Raw genomic sequence first — 23,447 nt, 5'->3', positions numbered from 1 at the left:
AGCCGAACTGCTGAATTATGAGCTCTGCTCCTTATGAGGAAGGAAAGAGTGTTGTGCGTTTCTCTGAAATCCAACAATGCTGATCTTTCCAATCTCAGTTTAATGTTGTGTTAGCAGTCATCTATCAAAGGAGTCCGGAAACATCATGCTTCACTAGATTCTCCTAAAATCCTGAGGGTAAAAAATGTGTTTCAAACCATATTCAGTACAGTACATATATATGCAATACTTCAAGAAGACCCATCTGAAACTGTCAAGCAAGAACACCTAGAAATGGACAAAAATATAGACAAAAGTGAGAAAAATATATGTGAGAGAAAGTGCTGAAAAGAATGGAAAATGAACAGTCACACAACTTTTTTTATACAGTAAAATTGTATTTTAGAAGTTCAATGAACATTATTTATGTAAAATTGAATAACTTATGCTTAAGAGCAAATTTGACCAGTTATTTTCTTTATTTTTTCTTCCACCAACGAAAGCCATAGTTTCATATTTAGTTCTCTGTTCTTCCCGAGCTAGTGTAGCTTATAACGTTGCAGTTTGATTTATCAAGGACTTTGACAAACACGCAACCAAAACACAGAGAGTCAAGCTGCCAGCTTCTCTTAAAGGGGTCATGACATGGAATTTTGTATTATTTTAATATTTCCTTGAGGTTCACTTTTTGCACAAAAAGCAGTCAGTTAGACCCTCATTCAGAGCCTCATCTGAAATGACCTGTTTTAGGGGCCAGTGTCAGTGAATGGACTCAGTTATGATTGGTTAATATCATTGCATAGGAAAACGCACCACCGCCCCCTCGTATTTACAGACAGAGCTTTGTGAAATTGTTTCCATACGGTTTTTGATGCAGCTGCTGTCAGATTCAATACAGTCGGCTGCTTCATCTCTCCTTGTGAACTCTCTGTTTCACTGTGCCTCATTCAAGTCAAGTCAAGTCAAGTCAAGTCACCTTTATTTATATAGTGCTTTTTACAATGCAGATTGTGTCAAAGCAGCTTTACAGTGATAACTGGTATATCATTTTGGCTGCACAGCGGCTCTTAAAGATAATGGTGTCATTGACCAGCTTAAATAAATTCAGTATTGATTCATTCCATTGTAAAAATCAATAATTATTAATTTATCTATATCAGCACTGGAGTAAACAGTGATGTCATCGTCCAGCTCAGTTCAGTTCGCATACAATGGTGTCAATGCAGGAGATCAAAACACTGTTGAATATCAAATATCAAGTGTCCCCAACTAAGCAAGCCAAAGGCGACAGCGGCAAGGAACCCAAACTCCAACAGGTGACAAACAGGTGATAAAAATGGAGAAAAAAACCTTGGGAGAAACCAGGCTGAGTCTCTCAGTTCTCCTCTGGCCAACAGCGAACAGTGCTTTATTATGATTCAGACAGCGTTACAGGTCATAAGTCCGATTGGGATTGCAACAGTCAAAATAATTAATCCAGTTCCATGTAGTTGAGGATCATATTCATCACGCCGGTATGGACGGTTTGTTGAGGATCTGTTCCACTGGCTGTCATGAGGCCTTCACAGGGGATGATCTAGTTGACTCAATCTCTGCTGACACTTCAGGGCTGCGTTGTGGTCGTGTCAAGGTGCAGGTCCTCCATCTGATCTGGATACGGCCCGGATCCGGTTGACTACGGTAAACCTCGGGATAAACAGAAAGACTAATATTAGCATAGACGCCATTCTTCTTCTGATGTAACGAGTACATCTGGTGTTATAGGAAGTGTCCCCGTGTTCCCTAATAATCCTTTAACGGATCTGAAAATATAAATTGGTAATGTGTTATGTGTATGCCAGGTTAAAGAAATGCGTTTTTAGTCTAGATTTAAACTGACAGAGTGTGTCTGCTTCCCGAACAATGCTAGGAAGATTGTTCCAGAGTTTAGGTGCCAAATAGGAGAAGGATCAACCACCTGCAGTTGATTTTGATATTCTAGGTATTATCAGCTGGCCTGAATTCTGAGATCGCAATAGACGTGAAGGACTATAATGAATTAGGAGCTCGCTCAGGTACTGGGGAGCTAAACCATTTAGTGCTTTGTAAGTAATTAGCAAGATTTTAAAATCTATACGATGTTTAACAGGAAGCCAATGCAGTGTTGACAGAACTGGGCTAATATGGTCATACTTCCTGGTTCTAGTAAGAACTCTAGCTGCTGCATTTTGTACGAGCTGTAGTTTATTTATCAGGCGAGCAGAACAACCACCCAGTAGAGCGTTACAGTAATCTAGCCTTGAGGTCATGAACGCATGAACTAACTGTTCTGCATTTTTCATTGAGAGCATATGTCGTAGTTTAGATATATTTTTAAGATGGAAGAATGCGGTTTTACAGATGCTAGTAACATGGCCTTCAAATGAAAGATTGGTATCAAAGAGCACACCCAGGTTTCTAAGAGACGACGAAGACTTAACAGAGCAGCCATCAAGTGTTAGACAGTATTCTAGGTTATTACGTGAAGAAGTTTTTGGTCCAAAAATTACAATCTCTGTTTTTTCTGAATTTAGTAGTAGGAAATTACTGGTCATCCAATTTTTGATATCAGCTATGCATTCCGTTAATTTTGTGTCTGGTGTAGACACGGTGTTACACAAAATTTCTGAAACTATGGGTCCATTTCGCGTTTACACAACATGCAAATGTCACACATCTCTTGCAAAAGCAAACACTTCATTCAAAACTTTTTTACAGTTTTTTTCAACTGCTTACACACATTTTCAAAACTTTGCCTCTTTTTTCAGTACTTTACACAAATCCAAGAATTGCAGTAAACACGAAAGCAAGTTTGAAACCAAACTATTTATTTTTTCACTGTAAGCATTTGTGGTTGTGAATACAGTATTACACAGTATGAAAGAAAAGAAATACATCAACCATGTGTAATTGGACAGAAACAATGGTTGTGCTTGAAAAAGTGTTTTATGAAATTGAAAACTGAGTCGAAGGCCGAGAATTAGTGTATGGTTTTGCAGAATTGGTGTGTGGTTCTGGTGTTTGAGTGTCAGGTTTCAGAAATTGTGTGACAAGTAAAGATTTTGTGTGTAAGCAGTTGAAAAAACAAAACAAAAAACTGTAAACAGAAATGCAAGGGTTTGATTTCTACGATCAAATTAGGTATATTTATCCAATAAACAGAAATGCAAGAAGGTAAAAATAAATCATTTCTTTCTCAAAACAATGTGTTTTGATTTCTAAGTGAACAAATTAAGTATAAGTGTTTTCACACATATAGGTAATTGGTAAATGAGTGTGCCATTTAAATGCCAGTGTTTCCCAAATGACACACAAGAGCTGTTAGTTTTGAATGATGTCTAATGCAGAGAACTGTGTTTAGCATTTTGTAAAAAGTTTGTTTTACAATTGCAAATTGTAAAGCTACGGAAGAGGATTAGGGCCAAGCAATAATAAAAAAATAAAACCATCTCGAGATTAAAGTAATTATTAAGCGAGATTAAACTAAAAAAAAAAGTCGAAATAAAATGTCAAGAATAAACTCATTAAATTTTGAGAATAAAGTCGTTATGTTTTGAGGAAAAAAACTCATTCAATTTTGAGAAAAAAAAAGTTGAAATAAATGTTGAGAATAAACTCGTTAAATTTTGAGAATAATGTTGTTATGTTTCGAGAAATAAAATGTAGAGAATAAACGCATTTGAACTGTCATGTTCATTGCATACTGATAGAGGACATATGACAGAGTTGGATCACTTAGTCAAGCTATATTTTAGGCTTTCTTTTAGTAACATAAATACTATCAGCTTTAGCTAATTATAACTTTTATGTGTATTTGTCCGTTCAAGCGTAAGAAATTCGTGCTCTTTGTGTGAATGCTATGGATGAAGCGCCATATGCACCAGACGAAAAACAGTGAATCTATTCACCATACAGACAAAAAGTTCACTTCAAGAATGAAAAAAGTGGCATTGATGTGTTTTACTGTAAATGTGCAAACAGAAACATAAAGGACAATTTATATCTCTACATAAGCACAGGCTTACAGGCTCATTAAATAGGCTAAATAAATAAAGCTGATAGTGTGTTTGCAGTTTTGCAGACTTGGGAAGAGAGAGAGAGAGAGAGAGAGAGAGAGAGAGAGAGAGAGAGAGAGAGAGAGAGAGAGAGAGAGAGACTCTGCCTGCTCATTCTCGCCTCTCGCAGCATCAAGCACACTAGAGGATTTGATCCTCGTCTCTCTGATGTCTTTTCTTGCTTGAGCTCGTTGGGTCGACACGATCATATCGAAGCGAGAACTTCTGCGGATGTTTCTCTACAGTCACATTAGGTGAGTGTTCACGTGTGTCTGTGATGAATGAGTTGTTATAACGGTCCTGCTGATGGACATTTACAGCCATAAAACAACATAAAGAGAATAAATCACGTCTTCATATTACACGATGTTTCCATCCACTCTCGTGTTCAGTTCAAGGAGTTTGAGATGCGCTTATAGTTCAAAATTACTGACAGACACTCAGATGAGAATATGCTTTATTCAGTGTTTATGGCTTGGTTTAATTTCTCTGTTTCTCTGGGTGGGGATTGATGCTGTAGTTTACGTGGGACACTTATCTTTAATAATGAGCTTGTGTTTCAGAGTATATTAAGAGTACTTTTATTATAATTATAGTAGTAAAATATAAGGCTTAGATTATTGTCATTTACAAACACATGGTCAGTAGTTCATGATCATTTAATATGAATATTAACATTTGTAAATTGTAACTATATCTGTTATGTATTATACATGTACAGTAGTCTACAGTAATCTTATTTTAAGGGACTGTCAATTAAACTGTAAGGAACATTAATCAGAAGCTATAATATTAATAAATGATATATTTTTTTCCTACCATTTTAACCTTTTTTGATAATATAAGTGAAGCAGATGTGTAATGCCTATATCCAGACTGAGGCATGAATTTTGTAAATTGACTTTGAATACAACTTCCAAATTATAATATTAATAATAGTAATAATTGTTGATATTAGTTATTAATTATGATTAATTATTGTGAGTTCAATGTCTTTGGCAGAAATCACCCATTCACTTCTCTCTAGTAAAGTCATTTCTGAAGATTCTGTCTGAAATATTCATCCATCCACAAACGGATCTGGTGTTTTTCCCCCAGGAACACGTGCACATAAAATATTATTAGAATGTAAAAGTTGTCTATTTTACAACAACAGTAATAATAATAATAATAATAATAATAATAAATGAATGCTTATTAAAGACTCAAATTTATGTGCCATAATTTATTAGTCTGCTAAACAAAAACTGCACCACTGGACTCAAACATCTTATATGTGCATAAAGAACTATTATATTGTTTGCTTAAAATCTTTTCTGCCAATAAAAAAGCATGATGCCCCTGAAAGGAACTGCATTAGTTGGAGTGTAGGAATTTTGTTTTGTTCATTAAGATATTATTTTGATTCATACAATGTGGAAAACTATAATGTTTTTGTTTAGTGTATGTGTTTAATATTGAATATATATTTAATATTCAACATGGACAACCAATCCGGTAATGAATACCGATACAATCACTCAACCGACCCACTGCTGTCTGAAGAAAACCGTTATTCATTTTATTTTTCATGGATCTTTGAATATAAAGTTCAAAAGAGCAGCATTTATTTGAAATGTTTATATATATATATTATAATGTTTATATAAAACAGAAAAAAAAAAACTTCTTGAGGAAAATCACAGGCAAATTACTGTGAAATTGTAAAAGTGCTAATTGAATGAGACGTCCACAGCTTGAGACGACTGACTCTTCAGAAGCATTTCGTGGATTTTAAAGTTTAAAGAATAAAGAAAAACAAAACGAGTGATATGATGCTAAAAACGACTCCAGCTCCACTGTGAAGTATGATGAATGCTCTTAATATCATGCTAGAGACGTCATTAATTGTTTAATTCTTATTTTTATCTTCTCTGTAGAAGTTTTGTTCTTTTATAGTCATTTCAAATGCATTTGTCGTGTCTGAGTTTTTTCTCTCTCTCTCTGAGGTGATTGTTGTAATACATTTATTCATTTGTAATACCAAAGGCACAGGTGCTGATTCTCCCTTTATTATACATGTGAAATATTGGAGCGGTGGATCGTATTGATGAAACAGAAGCGATAGAAATGAGTCAACCGAAACCGAGAGAAAATTCAAGAAAAGACAAATATTTTATTGGAAAATGAAATTGAGGGACATGTGGTAGAATTAGATTGTGCTGAAAATCAAGAAGGCTAATGACACTCATGGCTCATAAAACATCTGAGCGTGTTTTCTGAACTGAAAATTCAACACTTTGCATTGAATTCCCCCCCATAATTTCAGAACGAGAAAGCTCAAACAATTAAATAAATTATGTTTTTCTGTGTGTGTATTTAGCAGTTCTGGTAGACTGGGTGATATATTATCACATGTTATCTTCTCCGCTAATGAATAGTTACAAAAGAAGCTATCAAGAACAGTCGAGGTAACGACCACTACAATCACACCTGTCGAAACGTCTCAGATGCTTTGATTGTTTTACTCTAACTCTTGGATTAAACATTTTGATTTAGAAATAAAGAACATTACAGAGCAAGTACATACATATTGAGATATATCTAATATTGTCAAAAGGTTGAAAAACAGATATGCACATTTACACTCACAAAGTGAATACCTTTCTACTAGAAAATATACTAGAAAAATACTTATTTCTACACTTATTTAATGGTCACTTCATTCAGACAGTACCTTCGCTTATCAGTGGCTCAAACTGAACGAGTAAAGGTGGTCGAGTTCGGACACTCAGGAGGTCGTGAGCCATTGCACACGATAAGAGTCAGTTAACCTGATATTAACCTGATAATTGCGTGAAAGCAGCTGGTACACGGCACAACTGTACTGCAAACCGGCGGCAACTGTATGAGCTTCCACGCTGAACATGGAGACTGGAACGTTGGATAGAAAAAAGTAAATAAAAAGTATGTGTGTGTGTGTGTGTGTGTGTGTGTGTGTGTAAGATGTAGGCTTTATTTAGACATTGTGAACCACAAACACATAAGGAGCTAAAGACACTCATACAGCAGTTTTTATTATGAGGTGATGAAGAATCACAGACTATCAGAGCCACTTTGTAGCTTATTCTGGCCAAGAGGTTCCCAGTTAGACAGGAAATTACAGGTTCATGAGACGCAAATTATTTGAATTATGAATTTTAACATTTGAATGATGTTTCACCTGTTGGTTAGTGCATGGCCAATGCCGTATATGTCAGAAGAACATCCTGCATCACAGTTTTTGAGCATTTTGCCACTATTTTAAGATGTTGTTTCCAGTTAAAATAACTCAACTTTTAAAGACATCTCAAGACCCCTGTTCAACTCAGTTGCACTCTGTTTAGCTGTTTTTGCATCTACATTTAATCATTTAACAGATGCTGCAAGTCAATGCGATTATAAATAAGGAATATCACAAGCCATTTGGCATACAGGGGTCAACAATTTTATCTCATTGTCAAATTAGGTAAGCTAAAGTAGTACATAAGTCAACTAAAGCAGAAGCAGTTTTTTTTTTTTTTAGTTTTGTTTTAGTTTCTAAGAAGTGGCTTTGTTTAAAACTATAATTTATTGACAAAAACAGGAAACTGAAACTCTAGGCATCATGTTTTGTCATAAAGTGAAGAGCCGCTGAACTCATTGAAAGTGTCACCAGTAATCATTCCTCTGCTCTTCCTGCAGGTTTTTATAACTGTCTTAATAGCAATAAAACCGAGGTCCTACTTGTACGCACAAGATCTGCTCTGACAAAATTTTTCTGTGGATATCGATCAACATGCCATTTATCCTTCTCTACAGGTTAAGAGTCTGGGTGTTCTTCCCTCACAATGAACAACACTGCAATTCTCATCCATGCACTGGTTACTTCACGTATCAATTATTGCAACTATTCTCACTGGTCTTCCTTCCAAACTTCTCTATAAATTTCAGCTGGTTCAGATCTCTGCGGCTTCTTACCAGAACTCCTTCTACTGAGCACATTTCACCAACTCTCCAGCGACTACACTGGCTTCCAGTGAAATATCGCATTGATTTCAAAATTCTACTTCTCACATTCAAGACACTTCACAATCTCGCTCCTCCGTATCTTACTGATCTCCTTCATATTTATAACCCTTCACGCACTCTAAGATCTTCACTCACACTCTCTCTTGTCACCACGTATACACTTAACTACCATGGGAGCTAGAACTTTTAGCCATGCAGCCCCTCGCCTATGGAACTCTCTCCCTCTCGATATCCCTAATAGTGACAGTCTGCATACTTTTAAATCCTGTCTTAAGACCTACCTTTTTACCCAGGCTTTTTTATGACTTACTTCCTATTCTACTGTTTCTATGATGCATGTGTGCTTTTAAGTTGTTGTGATGCGAATGGGATTTGTTTATTGCTATTTACCTATTTACATTTTTTTTTATAAATTATTGCTTGTTTGCTTGTAAGGTGACCTTGGGTGTTATGAAAGGCGCTGTTAAATAAAATACATTATTATTATTATTATTATTATTATTGTTATTATTGTGTGCATCACTATTTTCATCATGGCTGGCTTGACAGAAGTTCAGTAAGTGATGTTCTCAAGTACTCCTGCCCTTCCCTAGACCAGCTGATGTTCCCATGAGGAAAACAGCTTCATAAACATACTAAATGAGATGTAAACATGCAGAAACATTTGTCTGAGGGTTAGATTTAGGGGTAGACAATGTAAAATATCAGAGCTAGCTCAGAATGAAAACAATAGAAATCACTGGAAGGTGACTGACAGAAAACAAATATGTGTGTGTACCAGTACCATTATTTGATTATGTGTGTTAATTATCACCCTACAATAATTGCTCTGTTAAGGAGGATGAACAGCACAACACTGAAAGACAGAACAGAACAGCTGAACAACAGCATGCTGAAGCAATTGTCTCTATCGCTGGCAGAGAAATGCCTGAGATGGGCAGAACAGACTCGGAAAGAGGCCTTCAAGTCTTTCCATGTAGGAATGTTGATGTGGCAAACTGAAAATGAGCTGCGGTCTGATCTGTTTTTAAAGAAGTTGTTAATTAGACAGAGCGCTCCCTGGTGGATTGGAGGTAGAGGTCTTCCAGTCGTGACACCCAAGGAAGGGCAGTTGACAGAGAAGTAGTGGGCTTTACCGCTTTTAGCATCCTTTTCCTCACTTTTCCTCAGTCGGCCCTCTGCAGCTTTAGCAGTGGTAGTGTAGACTAGATACAGCTGCATCTTTCCCCGGTGGTCCGCTGGAAGGTTTTTCCCAGCTGGATCTCCTAAAAGTACTGGTACTGTTCTCCTCCAAAGAGGACTGAGGGTAGAGCAGACAGTTATTAGAGCAGATGGTCGAACACTAGATGGCATCCCTCGCTCTCTCCTGCGGTCTTCCCAGTTTTTTCACTGGAAGACTGTTGGGTTGCTTTGAAGGAGCTTTTCAATTGCTGATGCCTGGGGATGGCTAATGTGGTGGAACCATAGACCGCCCTCTCCAGAGGAGAAGTTTTAGGCGGACACAGCTGTAGCTGCAGTCTCAGTCAGTTCTGCCCCGGTGCTGTTTTTCAGGGGCATTAGAGCTGCGGTAGGTTCCCTGCCTCTAGGTGCTAAGCTCTTGGTGACTTGGTATGCGTCTTGCAACCCATGCAGTCCCTTCAGGTTGTGCTATGCTTGGTTTGCATCTATTTATTCAAAGTCACAGCTGGCGAGCAGGCATTTGTTCAGTATGGCATAGTTTGTAGTAGGCATGCCTGCATGTCTTTCTTCAGACAGATCGAAGTTGATGATGTTTATTGCAGGCACTCTTTTATAGACATGCTGGTGTACCAGTGACATCATGTGACTGCTGTATTTCACACGGCACATGCTGATGGCATTCCCATAGCATCAGCAACTGAGCCAGCGTCTTGTTCCTTTCTCAGGAACCATTGTAACATACGTAAACCTAAAACCGTTTCCTTTACATCATTAATGTGATTAATGTAGAAATACACATGCAAAAACAATTATTTTCCCCACAGTTCTTGCTTTCATACAGATAACTGGCCTACTCACACTAAACCAAGCAAGACCATTTTGGTCAACCAGCTTCACTTGAAAGACCATCTTCACCAGCTGCGCTTTGCTTAAGAACAGCATGACTCTTATGGTCCAGCACTATACCAACATAAACCATCCTGGACCAACATTCATACTGGTTTACTGATTTTTTTTTCAGCAGATATGTGGTGACTGTGATATTCCACATGAGACATCATCATCAGTCTTTGCCAGAGTTGTTATTTTGCAGTGGGAATCAGCACTAAGATGCTAAGCAGCTAATTGATATTCCACACACTCAGGTCTTCTGCCCTTTCCAACTCACAGGCGGTGTGTGTGTCCTACGTATCATCATGTTACTCTCAAATCTAACCACAGTCTATATGTTTTGTCTTGAATGTGAATGTTATGTTTATTAAAGTCAAGGACAATTTCTGTACTATTGATTGGCAGTTGGCATCTTCACCTTCCAAAATCAAATTCAAGCACTTTTCAAGCATTTTCCAGCATCTTACAACTGTGGTAAATGACGTTTATGTATATAGTATATGTACTTATACATTCTTCATCACATTAAATTATATGTTACTGTGCTATTTTAATAAAAAAGTGTTTGTTATAGCATTCTACAGAAGGGTGACACTCCCATTAGTACTGTCAGGATTATGTTGTATTTTATGTTAGTTTCATTCCTGTGTGTTTGTTTCTTGTGCTTCGGTTTAGTTTAGTCTTTATTGCATTCTAGTTAGTCACCTTGGCTACTGATTACATTCAGGTGTCTGTTATTGTAAGGATTGGGTCAACGGAGTGAAGATCCATCTGCAGCTTTTATTGAAGTCAAGTTCACAGACACAATAACAGCAAGGATGAGCTCGTGGCAGAAACAGTGACAGGCAGTGATCTGGGTAGGCAGCAAACAATCAGTCCCAAGGCAGGCAGAGATCAGGGCAGGCAGCAAACATGCACAATCCAGGAACAGGCAAGGGTCAAGGCAGGCAGCAGAGAATCAGAAATTAGTAACAGTCCAAGGTCAAACACAAGAATACAGAATCCAGGGGAAACCGCTGAGAAATATCAGACGGTGCTAAACAAGACTTCGCATGGAGGTGTGGGTGCAAGTGTCTTTTATGTGCGAGTGAGTGACTGTATAATGGGTAGCAGGTGCAGGGTGATCAGTCCAAGGTATGAGGGTAGATGGGAAATGGAGTCCAACTGATGTGTATAGTCCAGGGTGGAGTGCCCTCTGGTGGCAATGATGGGCACTCTCACTGGTGATCGTGACAGCTATTATGTCTCCCTGTGTATTTATACTCCCCGTCTCATTCGGTTCATTGTCAGTTCTCGTCTGTAATGTGAGTATTTTACATTACAATTCTCTGTACATTCTTCTATGTATTCGTGTTTATTAAAGAAAGATAGCATTTGATCCTCATTGTCATGATTTTGTTTACTACCACATCAGTTGTGACAGAAGAACCCACCAACAATATGGATTATGGGGACTATGTTTCACAAAATGGCCGGTCGCTGGAGGATTATGTGGAGGCTTACCTGGAACTCTATCATGAGGCGTGCTGGGACGATGAAACTCTGAAACATCATTTCTGGAACAGGATGGACGATTTACTCGGCCAGATGCCACTGCCCATGCCCACCACTGAGCCTGAACCCGAGCCAGCACCCGCCGCAGACCATGAGCTTGAGCCCCCTCCATGCCCAGAGTTAGTGCCAGCCACAGAGTCCACCCTGGAGCCTGAGCAGGTCGCCACACCTGTCCCGAGGCTGGAGCCGATCACCAGATCCAGCGAGAAGTCAGGTCCTGTGAGACAGTTCTCAGATGAGCCAGTTGAGGAGCGCTGGCTCATCAATTTCACAATGGAGCTTGTCCCTCTCCAACCCACTACACTCTCTATCCTGGATGACCTGATCCCACCCAGTATCCTTACCTAGGACTTACCTGGCCCACTAGTGTCTCATAGCTCCTCGACTCCACCCTCGCCGCTGATTCGAGATTATGACGTCACCTCTGCCTTCCATACCTGCGATGTCGCCCTGGGCTGTCGTCCTTGTGGCTTCGCTTAGGGTCTCAACCTTGTCCCACTCCACCACCATTGGTTGACGCACAGGCTCCGCCCAGTAATAGTTTTAGGACTCTGCCTTGGCTCCTCCCTCCGCCAGTTCTGCTGTGGTATTCCTCTCTGCTAACTCCTTCTGTCTCCTGTCCATCTCCAGCCACTCCTCACCTTCCTCCTAAACCCCCCTTCTTCTATGTAATATCTTTGTGTTTATTAAAGAAAAATAGCATTTGATCCTTTAATCCTTTGATCCTGAAATTGTGTAGCTAAAACTTACTGAATTAAGTATAACCATTAAAATTAGAAAGATCAAATCAAACTTATGCCTTGTTTAAAAACTTTTTTTTTTCTTAATTATACGAGCGTTAAGGGAACATTGTATCATTCTTCAAACATTATGGGAACGTTACTTTTTACTACATGTTCTCTCAAGGTTCTGAAACAAGCAACATTTAAGAAATATTATATAAATGACCAACTATAAAAGTTTGAATGAACAATGAACTATTAATGTTACTGAAACAATGTTTGTTCATTACTTTGAGAGAACCTTGCCTGAATGTTAGCCAAACTTCTGAGAATGTTCCCTGTTAGCTGGTTCATCTGTCAAAAAACACATTTTTAAAACACTTCATTAAAAAAAAATTACTCTCCTTATCTCTCCTTATACAAATGAAGGAGACTAGGAATCTGCCGTAAGTCATTCTTAAAGATTTTGAACACTTGTGTAGTTTTTCTCAGAAAATACAAAAATCTAGTGGGTGGTGTTTGCTATGGCATTAAAGTGTTTAACTGTTTCCTACCATTTTTACTACAGATATATCTCAGTTGTGTAACTTGAACTGAGGTGCGCTATTACTTTTAAAATAGATCAGACTTACACTTTTTGCCTGGGTAGGGTGAAAAAATCCCATCAATTCGCACTTTTGATAGGTAGATCACCCTCACAATTGCATAGCAAGATGTACCAACTGCTTTTAACAACACCCTGCTATCCACCCAACACACAAGCATCGTAGTGGGGTTTGCTGGGACAACTCTTCTTCAGAAAGTCTACGATAGTTGAAGGATCCTCTGACCCTTGTTTTATCTCTCTTTCTCTGATAGGTATCAGAAACTCCTCATGCAGAAGAACCATGAGAAGACTGTCCTTCAGAATGACATCACTGTAATCACATCAAGGATTTCTGGGTTTTGTGCACCAAAAACTTAGGAAAAACCACAAACTGCAAGGGTTTAATATTTCATTCTCTGCGTTTTTTTTTTTTTTTTTTTTTTGGTAATATCTCAGAACATTTTCAGACTGATCCGTCTCTTGTGGTGATCCTTCACGTTGCCCCAGATGAGTTTTTGTGGCCGTCTCACATGTTGTGCCGTCTGGCTCCTCGCCGTTCAGAGCATGAGCTGCTGGGGACTGAGGTCTGCTGACGCGACCCCTGATCGACCCCAGAAAGGCCCCAAGCATTCACAGGATGCCTTGCAAAGACAGAAACGTAACTGGGTTTGGAATCAGTTCTTTGTGCTTGAGGAATACACCGGGACCGACCCGCTGTATGTGGGCAAGGTAAGAACTCTTCACTCATTTCTCACATAAAAGTCTTGTTTTTTTTTTTAAATAATCACCACAAAAGTTTAATGTTTAGAATAAGTGCAGTCAAGTCCTCTATAACATGTACAGGTATTTTTTTTTCTTTCCGGGCACGCACTAATGCAACGTCAGCTGCGTAATGGGTATTAAAATTTCAGTACAGAGTAATGTAGTAGTGGTTTTACGGACTAGACTTCACAGCACACAGAGAACGGGCATAAATCTTAGAATATTATTACATTCTTTTTGCCCTTTTATTTCTGCTGCGGGGCTTTATTTCTGGAACCTTTTGCCCTTTAGTAAACTGCAGTTCTTGAGGAAAGTCTATTAATTCTGGCCTTCTGCTCTTTCTCTGATACTGAGTCTCAGTGTTCAATGACAGCTGTTCCCCGCCCGTTACCATGATGTCAACCAGTGGCTTCATTAGAAAAGTTAGGGGAAAAAACTTCTCTTGCAGATTCTGAACAGATATCAATGAAATGTTTGGTGGCTTTTGTTTCCAAATATAATTAAAGTGGATTTTTAAAATGACGAGCCATCACCAGAGCTTCTCAAACCTGTCCTGTTTCCACTGCACATGCTGTGTCTCTCCATCATCAAACGCACCTGATTCAACTCATCAGCTCATTTGTAGAGATGGCAGGACATGAACCAGATGTGAAGGATGAGGGGGACACAGAATGTGCAGTGGTGGGTTTGAGAAGCTCTGCTCTCAATTAATAAATTAGTTAATTTCATTTATAAAACAGATCTGCAGAAAAACAGTGATATCATCGTCCAGCTCAGTTCAGTTCTCATCCAGTATTGTCAGTAGAGTCAAATCAATAATATTGTTGAATATTAAGTGTCCCCAACTAAGCAAGCCAGAGGCAACAGTGGCAAGAACCCAAACTCCATCATGTGACAGAATGGAGGATAAAAAACGTCTCGGGTTACTGGTGTAACCCTTGTTCCCTGAGTAAGGGAACGAGACGCTACGTCGAATGACGTGATGGGAACCCTCTGCGTGATTGCGTTGTGAAGCACTTCTGTATCTAACCAATGATGAGACGAGACGTCAGAGGCGGGTGACGTCACGGACCAGGAAACTATAAAGCATACCCAGAACAAAGAACGCTAGCTTCTGGATTATGGCTGAAGCAAGACGCTCCCAGGTACGCTGGGGGTACGGCCTTGTGACGTAGCGTCTCGTTCCCTTACTCAGGGAACAAGGGTTACACCAGTAACCCGAGACGTTCCCTTTCATGGGAACTATCGACGCTACGTCGAATGACGTGATGGGAACGCTGTCCCAACTACACCGTATCACCGAGTGCCTGTCTGTGATCTTGTAGACAGAACCGAGGAACCCGGAGTAGAACTCATGTCTAGGTTGTAAAACCTGATGAATGTGTGCTGGGGTGACCAACCAGCTGCATCACATATATCATTCAATGATACTCCTGACATTAATGCCTTAGAGGACGCCATACCCCTGGTGGAATGAGCACGGACAGCTAGAGGACATGGCTGTCCAACTGCTTCATAGGCAAGTGAGATGGCCTCGACCACCCACTTACTCATCCTCTGCTTAGATGCTGGGACCCCTTTCTTAAGGGACCCATAACATACAAACAACTGGTCTGTTTTTCGCCACAGGGCAGCACTGTGGACATATGTATCTAAGGCCCTGACGGGGCAAAGCAGATTGCGTTTCTCCTGATCCGGATCTACAAAAGGAGGAGGACAGAAAGCCTGGAGTACAATAGGACCCGGGACGTTGGTGGGGACCTTTGGCACGTAGCCAGGTCTAGTGTGCAGGAAAGCCTTAACCATACCAGGCGCGAATTCCAGACACGAAGGAGCAACCGACAGTGCTTGTAAATCTCCTATCCTTTTAAGAGACGAGATTGCCAGAAGAAATATCGTTTTCAGAGTGAGGAATTTTCCTGACACCTAGTGGTTCGAAGGGAGCCTCAGCTAACCCCTCTAATACTATAGCCAAGTCCCAGGCTGGAGTTCTTGTGCGTACTGCAGGCCTCAGCCTCAGCATGCCACGAAGGAAGCGTATGACGAGAGGGTCTCGACCCACCGAGAAACCCCCTACAGGAGCGTGATAAGCCGAGATGGCTGCTACATAAACCTTCAGTGTTGAAGGAGATAATCCTTCCGAGAACTTTTCTTGGAGGAACTGAAGCACAAGGCTAACAGATGACTGGACAGGGTCCGTATTGCGTTGGCTACACCAAGTAGAAAACAACTTCCATTTGTATGCATATAGCTTCCTTGTGGAGGGAGCTCTGGAATGAAGGATGGTCTCCACAACCTCGGTTGGGAGACCAGAATCTATGAGCCTTGCCCCCTCAGAGGCCAGGCCCACAGTTTCCATAGTTCTGGGCGGGGATGGAGTATTGTGCTGCCCGCTTGAGACAGGAGATCCTGCCTGAGAGGAAGCTCCAATGGAGAGCCGTCTAACAGGGACATTAGGTCCGCAAACCATATCCTGGTCGGCCAGTACGGGGCCACCAGTATTAGGCTGACCCCTTCCTGGCGTACTTTTTCCAGAACTCCCGGGAGCAGCGCGAGGTCTGGTCTGGAAGGAAGTGTTTCAATGCAAGAAATACCGCCATCATCTCCAGCCGATTTATGTGCCAGGAGAGCTGATGGTCCTCCCATAAACCCTGAGCCGAGCGACCACTCATGATCGCCCCCCAGCCCGTGAGGGAAGCATCCGTCGTAAGCATTACGCGACGACGAGAAGTCCCCAGCACAGGTCCCTGGGACAGGAACCAAGGCTTTTTCCACATGACCAGAGCACAAAGGCATCGCCGCGTGACTTTGATCATGCGAAAAGGATTTCCCCTCGGAGAAAACCCCTTGGTCCTGAGCCACCACTGTAAGGGTCTCATGTGCAGAAGGCCAAAAGTTACCACGTTGGACGCAGCTGCCATAAGACCCAACAGTCTCTGAAACTGTTTTACAGTGAGTGACTGGCCTAACTTCACCCCTTTCACGGCCCCGAGAATGGAACTCACACGAGCAGGGGATAGATATGCCTGCATCGTGGTAGAGTCCCAAACTACCCCTAAGTAGTTGGTCATTTGACTCGGAACCAGCACACTTTTCTTGGCATTGAGCCTCAGCCCAAGCTTCTTCATGTGCGACAGAACAACATCTCGATGTTGAACTGCCAATTGTTCTGTTTGAGCTAATATCAACCAGTCGTCGATATAGTTCAGCACGCGGATGCCCTGGAGTCTCAACGGAGCCAGAGCTGCATCCACGCACTTCATGAACGTGCGGGGTGATAAAGATAGGCTGAAGGGAAGAACCTTGTATTGGTAAGCTTCGCCCCCGAAAGCAAACCTGAGGAACTTCCTGTGATGAGGATGGATGGATACATGAAAGTATGCGTCTTTCAGGTCTATCGCCACAAACCAGTCCTCGGACCTGATCTGTGGGACAATCTGTTTGAGTGTAAGCATTTTGAACTTTAACTTTTGTACAGATCGATTGTGCGTCAGGGCGCAGCGGTCTCCACCGATCCTCGGAGGATCGGTGGAGACCGCTGCGCCCTGACGCACACTGGGTGGCAGGGTTGGCAGAACGGCCCCCTGAGGGCGCAGAAGGGGAACAGGTACCAGATTTTTTAATACCCGAACCCCTGCCCTCGTGAGTCCCGGACAGCTGGCGTCAGGACTTTTTCTTTGAAGCCTTCCGGGAAATAATGACTGTCCTCAGATCCGCCCTACCCCCGGAAGGCTTCGCCTGTGCTGACCGCCCCGGGCCCCAAGCTCTCTGCGGGGGAGCACGGGTGGCCACACTGGCCTTCTGTTGCGCTCTATGTGCCGAGGAGCCGGCTATCGGCTGAGGCTGCTCCCGCTCAGCAGCCCCAGGGGGATGAACACGGCGGGGAAGGAATCTCTGGAAGGCCGCTGATTGTTTACGTGTCTCCTGGAACCTATTGACGACAGATGACACTGCGTCGCCAAATAGGCCCGCAGGAGACAGCGGCGCATCCATGAGGATGTTCTTATCTCTCTCCTTCATATCCGACAAATTGAGCCACAGGTGCCTTTCCGTGGCCACCAAGGCTGCCATAGAGCGGCCGATTGATTTGGCCGTCTCCTTGGTGGCCCGGAGAGCTAGATCTGTCACCCTTCTAAGCTCCTGTATAGACTCAAATGTCGCTTCCCCGCTTTCATCTATCTCCCCCAGCAGGTCAGCCTGGTAAGCTTGCAGAATAGACATTGTGTGAAGGCAAGCTGCAGCCTGACCTGTTGCCGAATAAGCCTTGCCCACCAAGCCCGATGTTGTCTTTAAAGGCTTAGTGGGCAATGTCGGGGTCTTGAGGGACGATGCAGACTCGGGCGAGAGATAGCTCGCAAGCATCTCTTTGACCCGAGGCATCGCCCCATAGCCGTGGTGTTTCAGCCCCACGATGTTACTATATGTAGATGTTTGAGGGCTGAACACACGATACTGGACTAGTCTATTCCACGACCTCGACACCACGGTGTGGAGGTCGGGAAAGAACGGCAGACCCCGACGCTGGGGTAGTGACCGTGCGGGGAGAAAGCGCTCATCAAGCTTACTTTTTGGTTTCGTTTCGCTTCTCTCCGCGGGCCAGTCTATTTTTAGCTTATCGACTGCCCTGGTCACTACCTCCAGCAGCTCCTCATAAGCTGGAGACGAGGATGGCGGGTCCTCATCTCCAGTCTTGACGCTCACCACGTCAACCTCCTCGGAGGAAGATATGTTGAGCGTCGGTGTCTCCCTCCGGGGGGAAGAAACCGCAGCGCGTGCTTCCACCGCCAAAGGAGAGACACTGGGTCTGGCAGGTAAGGGAAGCGATAAGGCTGAGCCCATCTCTCCCCCCTCTGCCAAATCCATTTGTGATCCCCACGAATGCAGCCTGATCCTGATCCGCGGGGAGCACTCGCCGCGGCACCCTCCTCAAAGAGCGCGCGGCATGATCTTAATACTCTGAGAGTGAGCCGCTCGCAGTGTACACAGACAGCCCCCTCGAGAGCTGCCTGTGCATGCTCGACTCCCAGGCAAACAACACACATCTTGTGTGTGTCCCCACCCGAGATGAATCGCGTGCAGGGAGGCACACACTTAATGAACTGCTGTTTGTTAACTTTTTCCGCCATTTTATATATATATATATATATATATATATATATATATATATATATATATATATTTTGTGTCTTGTAAGTGCTTTGAAACTCTTGTCCTCAGACAAAGAGATCACTGTGTGAGCAAAAACGGGACAGACAACACTAAATAAGACACACAAGATACAGAGAGCGCTTGCTGAAGACAACAGAAGCTAGCGTTCTTTGTTCTGGGTATGCTTTATAGTTTCCTGGTCCGTGACGTCACCCGCCTCTGACGTCTCGTCTCATCATTAGTTAGATACAGAAGTGCTTCACGACGCAATCACGCAGAGGGTTCCCATCACGTCATTCGACGTAGCGTCGATAGTTCCCACGAAAGGGAACCAGGCTTAGTTGCTTCAGTTATCTTCTGGCCAACGAATGAACCAGGTGTAATTATGATTCAGGCGGCATCACAAGTCGTCATTTAGCCTAAAACAGGGAGTCCATCTTCAGAAATAAGCAAAAATGGGGTGTCTTTTGAGCATGATGGCAGCATAGCGTTTTAGCTCTGCTTTACCCTACTCATTTTCATTATATATTCAGTTTTTTTGTTTGTTTGTTTGTTTTTGCCAACTACTCGACATTTTGTTTTACGTTTTGACACTGTGCATCGACAGTATGACTCCTCGTCAAGGTAAATCGGCCACCAAACAAACAGCAGGATCAAGCATTTGAGGCGGACAAGATGGAAGAATCCCTTGCCGCCATGATCGCCCATGCAATGGAAAAACAGCAGCAGTTCGTTGAAATGCAGTTTAAAACTCTGCAAGACAGACTGGATAACATTCAGTCTGAGCTTTCCAGTTGTTCTAATGGGGTGAGAGAACTGCGTGATCGATACTTTAGTCTGAGCAGCCGGGTCGGCAAAGTGGAGAAAAATCAGGACAAATGTGCCGCCACACTCATCTATTTTTATATATAGGCCTCCTCGTGCTGATTGGGTATTATCTGAACATGCTCCTCCCAAATTTGGTTAATAAAACATCATTTGAATACAGCCATTGTCAGGAGGGGTAAACCCAGAAAAAATGTTGTCAAACTTTTACATTTCAAAGAAAAACAGATTTTGTCCTCAGCCAAGATGTTGAGGGGGAACAAACGTTCTTAAAGTTTTCTTTGTTTTGTAATTTCCAAGCAATGCGATCTCAGGCAGTATCAGTCGCAGTGACCATAATCCGACTGCTTTGACTAAAAAGACAAAATTGCCCCCAAAAAAGAACTAGGATTATATTACGTAGGTCATATACAATATTTATTTGTTAATAAAGCAGTAGTCTGGAGCATGTCATGAACTTGATGTAGATATTGCCTTTTATGTAGATATTGCCTTAAACTTTTATGGATATAATAATGGAGATAATGGATAAATATGCCCCACTTAGGAAAAATTAAGTAAATGTTCAAATGCACCCTGGCCTGATGATGAACTGAGGTCAATAATGCTTTAAAGAGAAAATGCAATGTAAGTTACACATAAATCAGGAAATTAGCTGGACAAACAGTTTTATTGCAAGTTAAGAAATAGTTTACATAATTAAACTGAATTAAAAAGAGGCAATATTTTTAGCAAAAAGAAAAGAAAAGAAAGAAAAAAAGAGGCTTAATTATCTCCAGGTCTGCGCCGCTCTCATCCATTGGTGGCCAAACGGACATGTGGAGCAATACGCATGTCTTTAGGAAGAAACAAAAAAAAGGATCATTTCCAACCCATTCAAGCATTTATTTTAGGAAAAATCAAACAAGAGATCATCAGTTCAGTTCAGTTCAGTTTATTTATAAAGCACTTTTAAAAAGACCAAAATGCTGTACAGATAGAAATAGAGCTAAGAGAGATTAATAACACAAATAATATTAAACACAGTTTTAAACAAAAGAGTCATTTATAAGCTAAAAGCAACAAAAAATAATTAAGTTTTGAGACTTGACCTGAGAGGAAGCCAATCTAATATAAAGTGGAAGCTTGTTCCACAATGTGGGGCCAGCCACTTCAAAAGCTCGGTTACCCCTTGATTTTAGCCGGGTTCTGGGTATCTGAAGGAGGAGTTTTGTTTCAGATCTAAGACTTCTAGTGGAACAATATATATGGAGTAGATCAGACAAATAAGAAGGAGCTAAATAATTTAATGATTTATACACCAGAAATACAATTTTAGACTCAATTCTGGAACTTATTGGGAGCCAATGAAGGGATCTCAGAAGGGGGGGGTAGCGTGATCAAATTTCCTCTTTCCCTTCAGGAATCTCGCCGCAGCATTTTGAACAACCTGTAAGCGTGCCGTTTGGGACTTATATATACCAAAATAAAGAGAATTGCAATAGTCCAGGCATGAGGTAATGAAAGCATGGATAGCAGTCTCCAAAGAACGCTTGGGGAGACAAGATTTAATTTTCGATAAAGAGCAAAGATAGAAAAAACTAGATCCAATGACCGCACTAATTTGCTTATCGAATTTAAGGGAGCTATCTAACATCACACCTAAGTTCCGTACTTGGGGAGAGATAAATTGATCAAGAAATCCAAGGTCAAGATCCTGTCTTGGCCTGGATTCTGAGGGGTCAAATACAATGACTTCTGTTTTGTCTGAGTGCAGAAATAGGAAATTCTTGGCAAGCTTTTACCTCGTCAAGACATGCTGTCAAACTGTCTAGACAAAGGCATATAGATCTGCATGTCGTCAGCATAGCAGTGGAATAAGACATTGTGTTTTCTAAAAATGGACCCCAAAGGCAGAAGATAGAGAGAAAAGAGAATCGGAGCTAAAACAGAACCCTAAGGCACACCGCAGCATAAATTTCGGAGGGAGGAAGAGAAATGTCATTTTTACAGAGAAACGTCTATTTGTTAAAAAAAGATTTAAACCAGCTTAAGACCGCACCCCCTAGACCAACACAAGACTCCAACCGAGAAACGAGAATCGTATGATAGGTCTAACATTACTAAAATGACGGAATCTCCCGAATCAGTGGCCATGTAAATATCATTGAGAACTCTTATAAGAGCAGTTTCTGTGCTATGCAGAGATTTAAACCCCCACTGAAACTTTTCAAAAATATCATTGTCATTTAGGAAGGTCTGGAGCTGTAAAAATATATATTTTTTCCAGTACCTTGGAAATAAACGGCACAATGGATATTGGACAAAAGTTTGATAAGATAGAGGCATCAAGTGAGGGTTTCTTTAGTACAGGTGTAATTGAGGCAATCTTCAAACTCGAGGGTATAGCTCCTTCAAGTAAGGATTTATTCAATAACGACACCAACCCAGGGCTGACAGTATCAAATAGTTGTCTCAGATAACGAGGATGTAAAGTGTCATACAAACAAAAGGATGGTTTAAATTTAAACATTTCTTCCTTTACAGAATGCAAAGAGACAGAATTGAAAGAAGTCCAGAGGGATGGTGAACTCATCTCTGTCGGTATTTCCTGATCAGAGACCTGAAATTGGGCTCGCAAATTTGAAACTTTATTGCCAAAGTAGCTAGCAAAATCCTCACAGAGTGCCCAGGATGGGCAATGAAGAGAGTTTATAGAAGTATTTAAAATGGAGTTAATAACAGAAAAAAGTGCTTTTGAGGTGTGGTGATGTTTCTCAATCAATTTAGTAAAATAGGAAGCATTAGCTTTCTTAACAGCATTCTGATATACCAATAGGCAGTCCCTTAAGTTCTCGTATGAAACCTGTAATTTATATTTTTTCCACTTTCCTTTCTACTTTCCTGCATGACTGTCTCAGGGAGCGTCTACTATGATCAATCCATTGCTCCGATTTAGATGTAGATTTAGGCTTAAAAGAGTTGAAGGGAGCAGTAAGATTTAAAATGTCTGACCAAACAGTATTTATCATCATTCCAGATTAACGTGTATAAACGTTTCTTTGCAGTAAGCCTAGCTAATATTTCATCATCACAACATATGATAATTTTTGGCGGATTGTATGTTAGAGCTTGTGTTTAGAAGAGGATTGAAGGAAAGGCTGTCTGATAAATGTGGGTAACACACACACACACACACACACACACACACACACACACACACACACACTCAGAATGCACGTCTCATCACTCAGGCTGTCCATTTCACTAAAGGCCACTTTCAACAAATGTCAACTAGCAAACGCAGGTAAACAGTCTGAGCGTAGGCCAAATTTCAGAGAGGTGACATGTGCAAAGGATGCCAGTTCTACTTTTAAGCCAGTTGCAAAGCTGGCCCTGTTTCTTCCATTGTAAGCGCATTACTGTACATTTTTGCTTTAAAACACAGTAGTGTCTGCAGTTATCGGCATTTTTCCACAAATCCTATCAAGCTCAACTTGTGATGTAGAAATGTAGAATCAATGTTGCCAAGTAACTCTTGTATAACACTGTGTATCTGAGGATGTCTGAGTGATTGTACAAAGACAGGATAATTCACTAAACACTTTTGCGTGTGCTATTACTGCGCAAATACCTGTCTAATACACTAACCACCTGCAAAACACCTGTTTAAGCCAAAATAGCATCAAAATAGTACTGCGCCATTCCACACAAACATGC

The 23,447-nt window shown here is 41.3% G+C and overlaps 1 protein-coding gene across 1 annotated transcript in view; it reads left to right on the top strand.

The window, feature by feature from the left end:
- The first annotated feature begins 4,177 nt into the window (after positions 1 to 4,177).
- The window catches only part of LOC127506172 (cadherin-7), a 54,640-nt gene continuing 35,370 nt past the window's right edge, over positions 4,178 to 23,447 (top strand). The window contains 2 exon segments of the mRNA XM_051882375.1: positions 4,178 to 4,306; positions 13,286 to 13,742. Coding sequence (XP_051738335.1) covers positions 13,521 to 13,742 — 222 coding nt within the window. The 5' untranslated portion in view covers positions 4,178 to 4,306; positions 13,286 to 13,520.

The sequence above is a fragment of the Ctenopharyngodon idella genome, chromosome 23 (assembly GCF_019924925.1).
Source record: "Ctenopharyngodon idella isolate HZGC_01 chromosome 23, HZGC01, whole genome shotgun sequence".
NCBI lineage: Eukaryota > Metazoa > Chordata > Actinopteri > Cypriniformes > Xenocyprididae > Ctenopharyngodon > Ctenopharyngodon idella.
This window is presented reverse-complemented; position numbering and strand designations above follow the sequence as displayed.